The sequence below is a fragment of the Pogoniulus pusillus genome, chromosome 13, assembly GCF_015220805.1.
Source record: "Pogoniulus pusillus isolate bPogPus1 chromosome 13, bPogPus1.pri, whole genome shotgun sequence".
Classification (NCBI taxonomy): domain Eukaryota; kingdom Metazoa; phylum Chordata; class Aves; order Piciformes; family Lybiidae; genus Pogoniulus; species Pogoniulus pusillus.
In genome coordinates, this window is record NC_087276.1 from 17,281,982 (window position 1) to 17,297,639 (window position 15,658).

Below are 15,658 nucleotides of genomic sequence, written 5' to 3' on the forward strand. Positions count from 1 at the left end.
GTTTCCCTGGCTGAGTGGTTCTGCCTTTGTGTTGTGTTTACTTGCTTCAGATGGTGGTGGTGTGGAACACTGCTCAGGTGGCCTGTGGTGGAGAGGTGGCTGTGCTGGCCAAAGCACACACAGATGTGGACATCCAGACCTTGAAGATTGCTTTTTTTGATGACACCAGGTAGTGTGTCAAGAAAAAAATCCTCTCTCTTGATCTGCTGTCCGGTGCCAGCCCGAGCTGCATCCAAAGCAGCATGGGCAGAGATGGGGAGAGGGGATCCTGCTCCTCTGCTCTGCTCTGGGGAGACCTCACCTGCAGGGCTGGGGCCAACTGTGGGGCCTCAATGCAAAAGGGACCTGGAGCTGCTGGAGAGGGTCCAGAGGAGGCCACAAAGGTGCTCGGAGGCTGCAGAAGCTCTGCCGTGGGGACAGGCTGGGAGGGTTGGGGCTCTGCAGCCTGGAGAAGGCTTCAGAGAGAGCTTAGAGCTGCATTTCAGTACCTGCAGGGGACCTGCAGGCAGGCTGAGGAGGGACTGTTCAGAAGGGCCTGTGGGGACAGGCTGAGGGCAATGGTTTGGAAGTGGAGCAGTGCAGAGTTAGGTTGGACACCAGGAGGAAGTGTTGGCACAGTGAGGGTGGGGAGAGACTGGCACAGGCTGCCCAGGGAGGAGGTTGAGGCCATCCCTGGAGACATTCAAGCTCAGCCTTGCTGTGTGCTTGTGCAGCCTGCTCTGGCTGGAGGTGTCCCTGCTGCCTGCAGGGGGTGGGGCTGGACAAGATGCCTTTGGGGGGTCCCTCCCAGCCCAGTGCCCTCTGTGAGCACCCGTCAGGAGCAGGGCTTCTGGCAGGGGCCGGGGGCAGCGGTGGTGCTGCAGCTGCCCAGGTGCCACTGGTGCCCTGGGTGCTGGCCGTGGGCTGGCAGCAGGGCAGGGCTCTGAGAGGCTGTGTCCCGCACAGGCTGGCATCGTGCGGCAAGGACAACGTGCGGCTGTGGCGCCTGCGCGGCGGTGCCCTGCGCTCCTGCCCCCTCAGCCTGGCACATCACCAGCCCCTGGACTGCACCGACCTGGCCTTCCACCTGCAGGAGCACACTCTGTAAGAGCCTGGTGGCTTCCCTCCTCAGCCACCCACGGGGCAGCTGCAGAGCTGCCTCCTTCCCAGTCCCCTGCCCGGGGTGGGGGGCGTTTGGCTTGGGTCTTCCCTGCAGATCATGGAGCTTTCTCCCCTCCTCCCCAGGCTGCCTGGCCCAGCAGAGGCTCTGCTGCTTGCAGGAGAGCCCAAGGAAGGAGTCTGTCCTGCTGCCATGGGCATGGTTTGCTGTGTTCAGTGCATCACTCCCCAGCCTCACACTTCTGCTTTGCTCCCAAAAGGGCACTGAGGGTCTGGAGCAAGGCCAGAGAAGGGCAACAGATCTGGGGAAGGGCCTGGAGAAGAGGGCTGGGGAGGAGCAGCTGAGGGAGCTGGGGGTGTGCAGCCTGGAGAAGAGGAGGCTGAGGGCAGAGCTCATTGCTCTCTACAGCTCCCCGAGAGGAGGCTGCAGCCAGCTGGGGGTTGGGCTCTGCTCTCTAATCTCAGGGGATATAATGAGAGGAACTGTCCTGAAATTGTGCCAGGGGAGGGTTAGGTTGGAGAGGAGGAAAAGTTTCTTTGCTGCCAGAGCGGTCAGGGACTGTCCCAGGCTGCCCAGGGAGGTGGTGGAGTCCTCATCCCTGGAGATATTCAGGAAGCCTGTGGCCATGGCACTTGGGGCCAGAGTTTGGTGGCCGTGATGGGGTTGGGCTGCTGGTTGGACTGGCTGAGCTTGGAGGCCTTTTCCAACCCCAACAGCTCTGGGTTCTGTGTTCTCCTGTACAGGGGCAGCCACACACAATGTTTGGTTGCTTTAATCATCTAAGCCAGACCTTTGCTGCTCTCCCTCTGCTCCACTGAGGCAGAGCTGTACGAGCAGGACTCACCTGGCCTTCCCCTGGGCTCAGCCTTCCCCTGGGCTGTGTCCTGTGCCACAAGGACACTCCTTTCTGAAGGCTACCCTGAGCTTTAACTCTGAAAGGGTCAGGAAATAAACTAGAAAGCTGTGACTTGGCTGTGGACTTGTAGGCTGGGCCTTGGCAGGGTGCCCTGGCACACCTCTTTGCCCTGGTGGGTAACCATGACCCAGCCTCATTCTCCATCAGGCTTACCGAAGCAGTTCAACCCAAGCTGGGCTTTCCTAAAGCACACTGACACAGCTCCTCTTAAGCCTGAGGTGCCAAGCAGAGGTCTCTCTCCTTTCCAGCTTTGTCAGCAGCAGAAGTGGCCACATCCTGGAGGTGGACTACAGGAGGGTCTGCGTGAGGAGCGTGCGGCGGCTGCTGCCCGTGCGGCCCCTGGACGGGGCTGGCAGTGCCACAGGTAGGATCTGCAGGCAGGGCAGGACCTGGACTATCAGCAGGGGCAGAAATGAGCTCCAAGGGCTCTCTGGTAAAATGATGCTCTTTAGGGTCATGGAATTGTTTGGGTAGGAAGAGACCTTTGAGATCATCAAGTCCAGTCCTTAACTCAGCACTGCCAGGGCACCGCATGGGCACCACAGGGCACCACAGCTATACAGCCCTGAACCTCCTCCAGGCACAGGGACTCCCCCTGTGGGAAAGAGGTTATTCCTCATGTCCAACCTAAACTTCCCCTGGGGTGACTTGAGGCCATCTCTTGTCCTGTCACTTGTTCCTTGGGAACAGAGCCCAAGGCAAAAATATGGCAGAGGGTAACAAGGGCTTGAGGGAGGTTCTCCTGCCTCTCTACTCTGCCTCAGCGAGGCCACAGCTGGAGCCCTGGGTCCAGTTCTGCCCCCCCCAGTTGAGGAGAGACAGAGAACTGCTGGAGAGAGTCCAGGGGAGGCTGCAAAGCTGCTGAGGGTCTTGGAACAGCTCTGGCAGGAGCAAAGGCTGAGAGCCCTGGGGCTGAGAGCCTGCAGAAGAGCAGCTCCAGAGGGCATCTGAGCAATGCTCAGCAAGAGCTAAAGGAGCTGTGAGGGGCAAGAGGCTGGGGCCAGGCTCTTGTCAGTGGTGCCCAGGAACAAGGGGCACAAAGTGGCAGCCAGGAGGTTGCATCTGAGCAGGAGGAGAAAGTTGTTTGTTGTGAGGGTGCTGGAGGCCTGGAGCAGGCTGCCCAGAGAGGCTGTGGAGTGTCCTTGTGTGGAGAGCTTCCAAGGGCAGCTGGGCACTGTGCTGCTGGGCAAGCTGCTGTGGGTGCCCTGCTTTGGCAGGGGCTTGGGCTGGGTGATCTCCAGAGGTCCCTTTCAGCCCTACCCTGCTGGCACTCTGTAAAGCCTTTGTGTGCCTGCTGAGAGCTGCACTGTGGCAAAGAGTAGTGCTGGAAGGGGGCAGGGATTGAAGATGCCTGTGTTGGGTTTCCAGCTGGACTTTAAGATCTTTTCCAGCCTCAGTGATTCCATGTTTGGAGTTCTGAGCAGGACCAGCTGGAACTCCTCAGCCTCTGCTTTTAGTCCCTGTGGAATTCCAGGCTGCTGCTTGTGAGGCTTCAGGCACAGGTGTGGGTGTTCCATTGGACTCAGCTCTTGGTTGGGGCCACTCTCAGGTGGAGTTTTGCTTCTCTCAGTGTCGTTCTTTGGCTTTTCAGGCCCTGGGATTGCTATCAGCAGCATCAGCATCTCCTCAGGCTTCTGTGCCACGGGCTCAGAGGATGGCTACCTGAGGCTGTGGCCCCTGGACTTCTCTGCCATTGTCTTAGAGGCAGGTGAGTAGAGCTGGGAGCTGTGGTGCTGAGATCTCAGCTAGAATCAGCTGCTCAGGACCTCATCCAGCCTGGCCTGGAACACCTCCAGGGAGGTTGTGGATCACAGAATGTGAGCAAAGATCACATTCTGTGCTTCTGTGATCCACAGCCTCTGTGGGCAGCCTGTGCCAGTGTCTGGAAACCCTTCCAGTGCAGAAATAGTTCTTGAGCTCCAGCCTCAGCCTCTCCTGGGGCAGCTTGGAACCATTTCCTCTGTTTCTTGGGAGCAGAGCCCAACCCCGACCTGGCTCCAGCCTTGTCTTCAGGGAGCTGCAGAGAGCAATGAGCTTTGTCCTCAGCCTCCTCCTCTGCAGCCTGCACACCCCCAGCTCCCTCAGCCCTGCTCACAGCCCAGCTGCTCCAGGCCCTTCTCCAGCCTCACTGCCCTGCTCTGGGCAGGCTGCAGCCCCTCAGTGTCCTTCCTGCAGTGAGGGGCTCAGAGCTGAACACAGCACTTGAGGTGTGGCCTCAGCAGTGCTGAGCACAGGGGGATAGGCACCTCCTGTCCCTGCTGCCCACCCTGCTTCTGACCCAAGCCAGGCTGCCTTTGGCTTTCTTGGCCACCTGGGCACTGCTGGCTCATGTTCAGTCACTGCCAACCAACACCCCCAGGGCCCTCTCCCACTCACAGCTTTCCAACCACACATCCCCAGGTCTGGAGCTTCCCATGGGACTGTTGTGACCCAGGGGCAGGACCTGACATTGGCCTTGTTGAACATCATCCAATGAGCCTTGGCCTTGGGTCTGACCTGTCCAGGTCCTGCTTCAAAGCCTCACTGCCCTTGGCCTGGCTCAGACACCCTCAGGAGAAGTCCTCTGCAGCCTTCCTACAGGATCCCTTCAGGCACTGGCAGGCAGCTCTGAGGTTCCCCTGGAGCCTTCTCCTCTCCAGGCTGCACACCCTCAGCCTGTGCTCACAGCAGAGCTGCTGCAGACCTGGGATCATCTTTGTGGCCGCCTCTGGCCTCACTGCAGCATCTCTGAGTCCTCCTTCTGCTGGGGACAGCAGCACTGGAGGCAGGATTGGAGGGGAGGTCTCAGCAGAGCAGAGTCCAGGAGCACAATGCCCTCTCTTGCCCTCTGCCCACACTGCTCTGGCTGCAGCCAGCACACAGCTACCTGCTGGGCTGCATGAGGGCACTGCTGGCTCCTGGGAGCTGCTCAGCACCCAACACCCCCAAGGCTCTTTCTTCAGAGCTGCTCTCAAGCCACTCAGCACCCAGCCTGGATTGGTGCCTGTGGCTGGCCTGACTCAGCTGCAGGACCTTGCCCTGTGACTTGTTGAAGCTCATGCAGCTGGCACTGGCCTATCCAGGTTCATCCTTGTAGCTGAGGAGGTTCTCTTGGGTGAGAGCAGGGACTTGGTGTCCATTTTGGAGCCCTTGTAGCCAGGGCTTACCTGCCCATGGAAATTCAGGGGGAGAGGTGGAGCAATCCTGCACTTTGTTCTGAAGGCATAGCAGCAGAGCCTGGCAGCTTCTAGAGCTGGAGGTGTGCAGCCTGGAGAGGAGAAGGCTCCAGTGGAACCTCAGAGCTGCCTGACAGTGCCTGAAGGGATCCTGCAGCTTCTAGAAAGGGCAAAGCCTCCTCTGCCTCTAAACTCGGCCCTGCAAGCCTCCAGTCTTCAAGGCTTGGCACCTTCTGCTGTATCTTTCCCTCTCTGAGTGGTTTGGGAGCTTTGCTGCAGCTGTTGCTTCTTTGCCAAGGGCTCTGCTGACTCCTGTGTCTTTCCCCTAGAGCAAGAGGCTCCACTCAGCTCGGTCAGCATCAGCCCCGACAGCAGCAAAGTGCTGTGCAGCACCAGCACAGGCAGGCTGAGCTGCCTGCACATCCCCTCCGGGCACTGCTGCACCCTGATGCCCTCCCACGGCGGCTCTGTGCTGGCATTCTCCATGGAAGGGCTCTGGGAGCTGCTGGCAACAGTGTCCCAGGACAGCACCATCCGGGTCTGGGATCTTTGCTCCATGCAGCAGGTAGGGGAGAGGGAGAGAATCCCAGAATGGGTAGGGAGGGAGCCGCAAGATCATCCAGTGCCAACCTCCTGACACAGGCAGGAACACCTCCCACTAGCTCAGGGTGCTCAAGGCCTCATCCAGCCTGGCCCTGAACACCTCCAGTGAGGTTGTGGATCACAGAATCATAGATCATAGATCAGATTCTGTGATCCACAGCCTCCCTGGACAAACCTCTTCCAGTCTCTCCCCACCTCACTGCAAGGACTTTCTTCCTTCTCCCCACTCTCAGTCTCCCCTCTCCCAGCTCAAAGCCATTGTCCCTCATCCTGGCACTCCCAGCCCTTGTCCCAAGTCCCTCCCCAGCTCTCCTGCAGCCCCTTCAGGCATTCGAAGGCTGCTCTGAGGTCTCCCTGGAGCCTTCTCTTCTCCAACTCTCCCAGCCTGTCTCTACAGCAGAGCTTCTCCAGCCTCTAATCATCTTCATGGCTTCCTCTGGCCACTCTCCAGCAGCTCCAGGTCCTTCTTGTGCTGGTAGCCTCAAAGCTGGAGGCAGTGCTGCAGGGGGGGTGTGAGCAGAGCAGAGAGAGTCACCTGGTGCCACAAATGCCAGTTGTTAGGTGTCTCACAGGTGCTGGGGGTTTGCCCTGGTCCCTGTCTGGTCTGGTTATCAGTGCTCTGCATTTCAGAAGCACTTTAGTGCCTGTGTCCAGCTCTGGAGTCCTAACCACAAGAAGTGATCTGAGGGTGGAAGCTCTGCTGTCAGGCCAGGCTGGCAGAGTTGGGGGTGTTCAGCCTGGAGAGGAGAAGGCTCCAGGCAGACCTCCTGATGGCCTTGCAGTGCATCAAGGGGCCAGAAGAGAGCTGGGCAAAGAGTTTTGAGCAGGGCCTGTGGTGGCAGGCCAAGGGGGGATGGTTTGAACTGCAAGAGGGAGATTGAGAGTGGAGAGAAGGGAGAAAGGTTTGGCACTGAGGTTGGGGAGAGTCTGTCCCAGGCTGCCCAGAGAGGTGGGAGCTGCCCCATGGCTGGCAGCACTGCAGCTCAGGTTGTGTGGGGCTGTGAGCAGCCTGCTGTGGGTGGGGATGTCCCTGCTGTGTGCAAGGGTTGGGCTGGAGGAGCTTGGAAGGTCCTTTATAGCCAAAGCAGGCTTTGATTCCACTGGAAGTGTGGAGTTTGGAGGGTTTCAGCTTAGGGCCTGATCTGCCCCTGGCCTCTGGGAGATGGTTAACCATAAATGCTCCTTTCTGCACCTTCTCAATACTGACCTTGATCATAGCCCAGAAATGCTCTGGGGCTTTGTCTCCATGCCCAAAGACTTTAGGTGCATCAAGGCAAGGTCCAGGTGTCTGCTGTGGGACATTCTTGGTGGTGGAAGTCTGCAGGTGCTTGCAGCTGTGCCTGTGCTGTGTCTGTTCCTTGCAGCTCTACGAGTTCAGCAGTGCTGAGGACCTGCCCTGTGCTGTGGCCTTGCATCCAACCCAGCAGCTCCTGGCTTGTGGCTTCAGAAGTGGCAAGGTGCAGACCTTCAGCCTGGCTGCCTCCGACCTCCTGGTGGAGCACAAGTGAGTGTCACCTGAACCTGTGAGGCTGCTGGAGACCTCAAGCAGGCTGTCCAGAGAGGCTATGGAGTGTCCTGGTGTGGAGAGCTTCCAATCCCCCCAGGCGCTGTGCTGCTGGGCAAGCTGCTGTGGGTGCCCTGCTTGAGCAGAGGATTGGGTTGGGTGAGCTCCAGAGGTCACTTCCAGCCCTCTGCTGTGTTGGATCCTCTGTCTGTGAGGATCTTGCTGTGGGAATTACCCCATGGCAGGTCTGCATCTAGCTGCTCCCTGTGAGCCATGGGGATGGGAAAGGTCCTTGGCTCCACCTTGTCAACCCTGGAAACCAAGGCTGAGAGAGCCTCCTGTGCCCAGGCTCTGGGTGGTGAAGCTGCACCCAGCCTGCCCCTGGCTGCTCTGAATTCAGTGGTGCTGCTGGCTCGGGGGGGTGGGCTGGGCTTGGTTGGTTCCTCTCCTCTCCTTTTTGGTGTCTTCTGCTTCCTTGCAGGCAGCACCAGGCTGGGATCAGTGGCCTGACCTTCTCTCCAGATGGCCACTTCATGTTCAGCTGCTGTGTGCAGGGAACTCTGGCTCTTTACAGCTGTCTGGCAGAGAAAAGCCATGTCCTGAGGGTGCTGGGTAAGGCTCTGGGTGCCCTTTCTTCTGCTTCTGCTGCATCCTAGCACTGAAGCCAGAGCAGATCTTTTCTGATGAGCTCTCTGTGTCATTTGTCCTTTGTGTGAGCAAGCCTTGGTGACTGCCAGCTCCTCCTGCTCTCAGCTTGCTCAGGGTTTTGACTGCATCAGTGTGCTGGAACCACACAGACCTGCCCCTGCAGCTCTGGGGTCACAGCCCATGGCCTAAGGTGGCACAAGTGTGGAGACTGTCTACTTGGCTTTGGGGCAGGGTGGCCAGAAAGCTGCCCAGTGGAAAAGGACTTGAGGGTGCTGGGTGACAGCAGCTGGAGATGGACAAGAAGGGCACCAGCAGCCTGGCCTGGAGCAGCAGTGGTGTGGGCAGCAGAAGCAGGGCAGGGATTGTGCCCCTGAGCTGGGCACTGGGGAGGCCACAGCTTGAAACCTGGGATCAGTTCTGGGCCTCTCACTCCCAGAAGGACACTGAGGGTCTGGAGCAAGGCCAGAGAAGGGCAACAGAGCTGGGGATGGGTCTGGAGAGCAGGGCTGGGGAGGAGCAGCTGAGGGAGCTGGGGGTGTGCAGCCTGGAGAAGAGGAGGCTGAGGGCAGAGCTCATTGCTCTCTACAGCTCCCTGAGAGGAGGCTGCAGCCAGCTGGGGGTAGGGCTCTGCTCCCTAGGAACAAGTGACAGCAGGAGAGGAAACAGCTCCAGGCTGCCCCAGGAGAGCTTCAGGTTGGCCATGGGGAACAATTTGTTCCCCTCAAGGGTTGCCCAGGCCTGGCCCAGGCTGCCCAGGGCAGTGTTGGAGTCTCCATGCCTGGAGGTGTTTCAGAGCTGTGTAGCTGTGGTGCTGAGGGCCCTGGTTTGGTGGTGCCCTGGCAGGGCTGGAGTAAGGCTTGGACCAGATGCCCTTAAAGGTCTCTCCCAGCCAAAACCATTCTGTGATTCTTCTCTCTGATGCTCAAGCTCTGACACTTCCTGTTCTGTGCCTGCACTCTTGACTTTGTTTATGGGATGGATTCCCTGCCCTTGCCTGCAGCAGAGCTCCATGAAGAGCCACACTGGTGAGCAGAGAATGTGGAGAGCTGCAGGCAGGAGAAGCAGCACAGAGCCAGGGTGGCTTGGGAGCATCAATGCCACTTTCCATCAATGGAAAGGAGCTGGGGCAAGGCAAGGGAGGAGGACCCTGCCCTGGCAGGTGTGTGATTGAAGTAGGTGGAGCAGGGAGAAGGGCCTGGATTGATCAGGGATTTGTCCAAGTCACCCAAGCTGAGTGGCACTGCTGCAGCTGCAGCTGGGTGTTGCCTCCTCGGTGCCTGGGACAGGGCAGTGGGATTTTGGTGGGGGGATAGCTGCAGACAGTTCTGTGGTGCTCAGGGTCTTTGGGACTGTCTACCCATGGGCTGCCAGCAGCCTGGTGGGGTTCACACTGCCTTCATTCTGCACTGGTGGCTCAGACACCCCAGGGGCAGCTGAGACCTCCTGTCCATAGCTCCTTCTCCCAGATTCTCATGACCTTCAAAATCAGCTCTGAAGTCACTTCTGCTGCCTTGGTTTCCTTCTGCTCTGTTTGCAAGCTCCTCACACTCCTTCACCAGCCTGGAGCTTGCCTGTGAGGTGGTTCAGTGCAGGCTTTGGGTGCTGCAGGTAAAATCTGTGGGTGCCCAGAGAATCTGTGGAGGTTTCAAAGCCGGGTTGGATGGGGCCTTGAGCAAGCTGGGCTGGCAGGAGGTGTCCCTGCCCTTGGCAGGGGGTTGGAGCTGGCTGAGCTTGGAGGTCCCTTCCCATTCTGTGATCTTCAGGAGAAGCTACTCCATTCTCAGGCTGATGCAGAGGCAGGTGGTGGGCAGCAGCAGCAGCAGGGGCTGAGCTGGCTGCAGTGTGCCCTTTGCTGCTTGCCTGACTGCCTGCCTCGCTGTGCCCGCAGGCGGGGCACTGGCAGGGGGCACGGGCAGCGGCGCGGGCACGCTGGCGGTCAGCCAGGACAGTCGGCTGCTGGCCTGCCTGGGGCCCTCCAGGCACCTGGTGACTGTGATGGAAGCCTGCTCCCTGGACCAGGTACCCAAGGGGCTGTCCTCCTTCCGGGGAGGGAAGGAGGAGGGCAGGAGCCACAGGCTGCTGTGAGCTGGAGGATAAAGAACCCTGGGTGGCATCAGATGGGTCAAGGGTGCTGGGCAGCAGCAGGGCTGGAGGTGACCCTGTCCTGTGCAGCACAGGCTTGCTCAGGGAGCTCACAGTGAGGTTCACTTTGTTCTGTGAGAGAGGTTCACAGCAGTGCTGGCAGGGTGGAAGCTCTGCTGTCAGGCCAGGCTGGCAGAGCTGGGGATGTTCAGCCCGGAGAGGAGAAGGCTCCAGGGAGACCTCCTGGTGGCCTTGCAGTGCTTCAAGGGGCCAGAAGAGAGCTGGGCACAGAGTTCTGAGCAGGGCCTGTGGTGGCAGACCAAGGGGAATGGTTTGAGCTGCAAGAGGGAGATTGAGAGTGGAGAGAAGGGAGAAATGTTTGGCACTGAGAGTGAGTAGAGCCTGTCCCAGGCTGCCCAGAGAGGTGGGAGCTGCCCCATGGCTGGCAGCACTGCAGCTCAGGGTGTGTGGGGCTGTGAGCAGCCTGCTCTGATTGGAGATGTCCCTGCTGAGTGCAGTGTGAGGGTGCTGAGAGCCTGGCACGGGCTGCCCAGGGAGCTTGTGGAACACAGATCTGCAATCACATTCTGTGATTCTGTGTTCCACAACCTCCCTGGTGGTGTCCAAGGCCAGGCTGGATGAGGCCTTGGGCAGCTGAATGCAGCTGAGTGCTGTCCCTGCCTGTGGCAGATAAGCTCAGAGGTCCCTGCCAACCTAAGCCATTCTGTGGGTCCCCTCCATCAAGTTGGAGAAGCCTTGTGTGGGCCATCATGTGTGCCATCTCTGGGAGCTGCTCTCCTGGGCAGCAGGGACATTGGCTGGCCCCTGGAGCCCTCATTAGATGGGAAGGGAGGGCCCGGGGGCTCTGTTGCCTCGTGTTAGGAGAGCCAGAGCAGTCCCAGGGCTTCTGCACTTCTGGCTCCAGGGCATTGCTCAGCAGCTCCTTTCTTCCACCACAGCTGCTGAGAGTGGACATCAGCACCTTGGGTTTGAACAGCAGGGCCTTGGACTCTGCAAGGAGGATCTGCTTTGCTCCAGTGCCTCCAGGAGAGCTCCTGGTGTCCACTTCTTCTGGCCAAATCCTCGTGCTTGCTGCAGACACAGGGCAGCTGCTGCGCCAGGTAGGGCACCCTGGCACCTGGGCCCTGGGCACTTTGTCTCGCTGCAGGAAGCGGAGGGAGGGCAGAGCTGGAGAGCTTCAGAGGAACATAAATCACTTCTCTGAGATGCTCTGTGAGGAGCAAAGGCTGAGAGCCCTGGGGCTGAGAGCCTGCATCTGAGCAATGCTCAGCAAGAGCTAAAGGAACTGTGGGGGACAAGAGGCTGGGGCCAGGCTCTTGTCAGTGGTGCCCAAGAACAGCACAAGAGGCAATGGGCACAAAGTGGCAGCCAGGAGGCTGCAGCTGAGCAGGAGGAGAAAGTTGTTTGTTGTGAGGGTGCTGGAGGCCTGGAACAGGCTGCCCATTGAGGCTGTGGAGTGTCCTCGTGTGGAGAGCTTCTAAGGCCAGCTGGGCACTGTGCTGCTGGGCAAGCTGCTGTGGGTGCCCTGCTTTGGCAGGGGGTTGGGCTGGATGATCTCCAGAGGTCCCTTCCCACCCCACCCTGCTGGCACTCTGGGATTGTGTGACCAGTGGCAAGCCTGGAGCTGTGCTGCTGTGTTTGAGCTCAGGGTGACCCTGAACCTGTGCTGGCTTTGATGCTGTCACACTCCTGTCCTCCTGCTGGAGCACAAAGAAGGACCTGCCTAGCCTTGTCAACGCTGCAGGTGCTGCTCCTTGTCCCCAGGTGCCTGCTGTGCAGAAGCTGTGCTGCTCCTCCTTGGCTCTGAGCAAGGACAGCAGCTACCTGCTCACTGCCAGCGACAGGGTGGTCAGAGTCTGCAACTACAAGAAGCCCTTTGGTGGCAACTGCCAGGTGGGTACTGCCAAGGGCTGGAGGTTGGGGTGTGCTGAAACCCTGGAGGAGAGAGCAGCAAATGCCCTCTGTGTCACTGGGCCCAGTGGCCCCAGCCCCAGTGTGCCCAGCAACTGAGGAATGCAGCCCTGTTCCCATGCCCAGCCCTGAGCTGGAGCCCTGCAGGGCTGGAGCAAGCAGCACCCTGGGGGGCAGGGCTGGTGCTGGAGCCCTGCAGGGCTGGAGCAAGCAGCACTCTGGGGGGCAGGGCTGGTGCTGGAGCCCTGCAGGGCTGCTCTCTGCCAGGTGTACATCGGGCACTCGGAGCCGGTGTGCCAGGTGGCCTTCACCCCAGACCAGCGGCACGTCCTCAGCGTGGGAGATGCCATCTTCCTCTGGGAATTCCTGGCTCTGCCTGCAGAGAGGGCACCCCTGGCTGGGTAAGGTGCTGGGCAGTGCCTTCTCCTGCCTCCCATCCCCTGCCCTGCCCCATCCTCTCCCTCCCTGATATCCACCTCTTGCCTTTCCAGCCCTCCTTCCTCCCGGGCCACCCTGATGCCAGGAGCAGGTGAGTTTGTCTCCTGCCAGGGCTCGTGCAGCTTTGGCTGCTCTGCCACCACTGCTCCTCAAGGCAGTGGGTTGGGGGCTTTTGGTTCCTTCCACTGAGGGTGTGCCATAGCAGGGGCCTGAGCAGCTAATTAGCCCCAAAGGACTCTAATTAACTGGCAGGAGTCTGCCAAGGAAGCGATACTCTGAGCAGAGCTTTTCTGGTGGCTCTTAGAGCTTCTGCCTTCTCTCTGTGCCTGCCTGCATCTGTTCTGTCTCACTGCCCCTCTCTCTCTCTCTCTCTGTCCCTTCCTCTATTTTGAAGGACAGAAGAAGCTTCTCTTGTGTAGGAGGAAGCTGGAGAAATCCCCACAGAATCCCAGGCTGGGTTGGGTTAGAAGAGACCTCAGAGTTCATCCAGTGCCAACCCCCTGCTGATCCCTTGCCATGGGCAGGGACACTTCCCACCAGCCCAGGGTGCTCAAGGCCTCATCCAGCCTGGCCTTGAACACTTCCAGGGAGGCTGTGGATCACAGAATCACAGATCATAGACCACATTCTGTGATTCTGTGATCCACAACCTCCCTGAGCAACCTGTGCCAGTCTCTCCCCACTGCCAAGAATCTCTTCCTCCTCCTCACTCTCTGTCTTCCCTCTCCCAGCTCAAAGCCATTGTCCCTCATCCTGGCACTCCCAGCCTTGTCCACAGTCCCTCCCCAGCTCCCCTGCAGCCCCTTCAGGCACTGGAAGGCTGCTCTGAGGTCTGCCTGGAGCCTTCTCTTCTCCAGGGTGAGCAGCACCAACTCTCCCAGCCTGTCCCCACAGGGAGGTTCTCATCATCTTGGTGGCCTCAGGACCCATTTAGAGGCATCAGCATGGCTCAGTTGAGGAGGATGAGAGGATCTAAGGGGTGAGGGAAAATCCACAAGCCCTTTTCTTTTCCCAGGAGGGAGCCCAGAGAAGCTGAAGGATGCCTCTGAGGGCCCTCGGCAGATGGTTCCTCGGCCGTTGCTGTCCTCACCACCACGTTTGGATGCCAGCTCTGCCCTCCAAGCAGGATGTCCAAGTAAGAGGAACTGCTTGCATGGAAAGGGAAAAGGGATCCTGTGTTAGCAGAACCTACTTGCCTGGTTCAGCAGCACCCCTGGAGGGTGCCCACCATCCCCTTCCCACAGACCAGGCTGAGCTCTGCTTCCCCTAACGTGGGCAAAGGCAGATGGAGGTGCTGGGGGTCAGCACCTCTTGGTCCTCTGCTCCTCTCTGTAGACTCAGCTGCTGGCACAGCTGCTCTGAGGGCTGTGCTAAATACCTGGCTGGGCAATCCAGCAGGAGAGGGCTGCTTTGCCCTCCACTCTACCAGATGGACAGTAACACAGAGAGCATGGGACAGTGGCACTGCCAGAGCCTCCCCCCTGAGGCAGCCTTGACGGACCCCATGGCTCTGTCCTCACTCTGACTTCTCTCTCCAGGTGTTTCCCCTGAGTGGGACACAGAGGAGGAAGCAGAGCTGCTGGACAGCAAGGTGGTGAGGAATGGAGATAAGGATGCCTCGGTGCTGGAGCCAGTCAGCAAGGAGGAGCTGCTGGTTGTGAGGCCCAGAGAGAGGCAGGAGAGCTGGAGGACTCCAGAGGAATCAGCAGGTGGGACATGAGGACCTGTTCCCATCCTGACTCCTTTGGGGCATGCTGTGGGCAGGCCTGCATGGCAGCTGGGGCTAGATCTAGGACTCTTGTCACTGGCGCCCAGGGCCAGGCCAAGGGGCACAAAGTGGCAGGCAGGAGGTTCCATCTGAGCAGGAGGAGAAAGTTGTTTGTTCTGAGGGTGCTGGAGGTCTGGAGCAGGCTGCCCAGAGAGGCTGTGGAGTGTCCTTGTGTGGAGAGCTTCCAAGGGCAGCTGGGCACTGTGCTGCTGGGCAAGCTGCTGTGGGTGCCCTGCTTTGGCAGAGGGTTGGGCTGGATGATCTCCAGAGGTCCCTTCCAGCCATGCTGCCATTATGTGACTGTTAATGTAGCACAGCCCTGGGCACATCTCTGAGCTGTAAGCTGAAGGGCAGCAGCTTGCTCTCAAGGTGTGCTTGCCCAAGGGAAGGCAGTGCTGCAGGAAGCTGCTGCTGGGCCTCAGACTGCTGGTCCTTCTGGCTCCCTGCTGCTGCTCCAGGCACACCAGCAGTCCCCCTTCAGCTTGGAGCCAACAGCAGCTCCCAGCAGCCCAAGCCACTAACCCCAGCTGCAATTCCTCCTCCTAGGATCTCTGTCAGTAGCTGCCTAACCTCAGAGCTGCAGCAGCTGATGGTGAGCAGCCAGCAGCAGGCAGCTGCCAGCACTTAGTCCCAGGCAGGACTTGTTGGAGACCAGAGAAGCGTGTGCACCACCCTTGCTAGACCCAGCTTTTAGCTGTGTGGCTCACACCTGGGCAGTAGAGCCCAGGGCACAATGTGGGTGGCCTCAGGTCTTTTGCAGTGTGGTGTGGCCGGGTGGGATGATGGAGGGAGATGGATGCTGCTCCTCTGCTCCTGGGCAGCTGGGTGCTGCTCCTGGGCAGCTGTGGCAATGTGTGACAATGGGCTCTGATTTTTGTCTCCTCTGTGTGAGCTGCCACCACCAGCAAGCATCAGCCTAGCTGCTGCTCCCAGGCAGCTGCCAGCAGCAGCCTCTCACAGGCAGCATTTTGTCCTTCGTGTGGCAGCAGGCAGTCGGCAGCCCAGGAGCCCCGGGCGGGGGCAGCGCCTGCGCCCAGCCTGCTACCGGCACTTCGCTGCTCGCTCCAAGGCATCGCTGCTGCCCGAGGTGAGGGCTCCGCCAGGGCTGCTGCCCTGGGGAGGTGGTTTGGGGCTGGCTTGGGTGGGTTCTGCCACACTGTTCTCTGAAATGCACCCCTGGTGTTCCATGAGAAACTCCTGAGGGTGGTGGGGTGGCTGTACCCCCGGGCTGTGCTGACATCCAGCCAGACCTGCCAGGCTGCAGAGCTGGACAGAGAGCACATCAAGCAGTTAGGGCAGGGGTAGGGTCCTGCCTCTGGGGAGGAACCACCTCCTGAGGCAGCACAGCTGAGAGGAAACCTGCTGGGAAGCAGCTCCAAGGAGAAGGACCTGGGAGTGCTGGGGGACAAGTTTCAGGAGCCAGCAACGTGCCCTCGGGGCCAAGAAGGCCAATGGGGTCCTGAGGAGCATTAAGAAGAGTGTGGCCAGCAGGGCAAGGGAGGTTCTCCTCTCC

At 59.6% G+C, this 15,658-nt stretch overlaps 1 protein-coding gene across 1 annotated transcript in view; it reads left to right on the forward strand.

Moving 5' to 3' along the window:
- Positions 1–15,658, forward strand: part of WDR90 (WD repeat domain 90) — a 39,928-nt gene that overhangs the window by 9,845 nt on the left and 14,425 nt on the right. Inside the window, exons 14-28 of the mRNA XM_064152644.1 lie at positions 51–169; positions 946–1,083; positions 2,264–2,379; positions 3,607–3,723; positions 5,500–5,735; positions 7,138–7,277; positions 7,759–7,889; positions 9,814–9,944; positions 10,967–11,128; positions 11,793–11,921; positions 12,207–12,340; positions 12,431–12,468; positions 13,393–13,512; positions 13,916–14,086; positions 15,132–15,232. Of these exons, the coding sequence (XP_064008714.1) occupies positions 51–169; positions 946–1,083; positions 2,264–2,379; positions 3,607–3,723; positions 5,500–5,735; positions 7,138–7,277; positions 7,759–7,889; positions 9,814–9,944; positions 10,967–11,128; positions 11,793–11,921; positions 12,207–12,340; positions 12,431–12,468; positions 13,393–13,512; positions 13,916–14,086; positions 15,132–15,232 (1,983 nt within the window). The remainder of the gene's footprint in view (positions 1–50; positions 170–945; positions 1,084–2,263; positions 2,380–3,606; positions 3,724–5,499; positions 5,736–7,137; positions 7,278–7,758; positions 7,890–9,813; positions 9,945–10,966; positions 11,129–11,792; positions 11,922–12,206; positions 12,341–12,430; positions 12,469–13,392; positions 13,513–13,915; positions 14,087–15,131; positions 15,233–15,658) is intronic.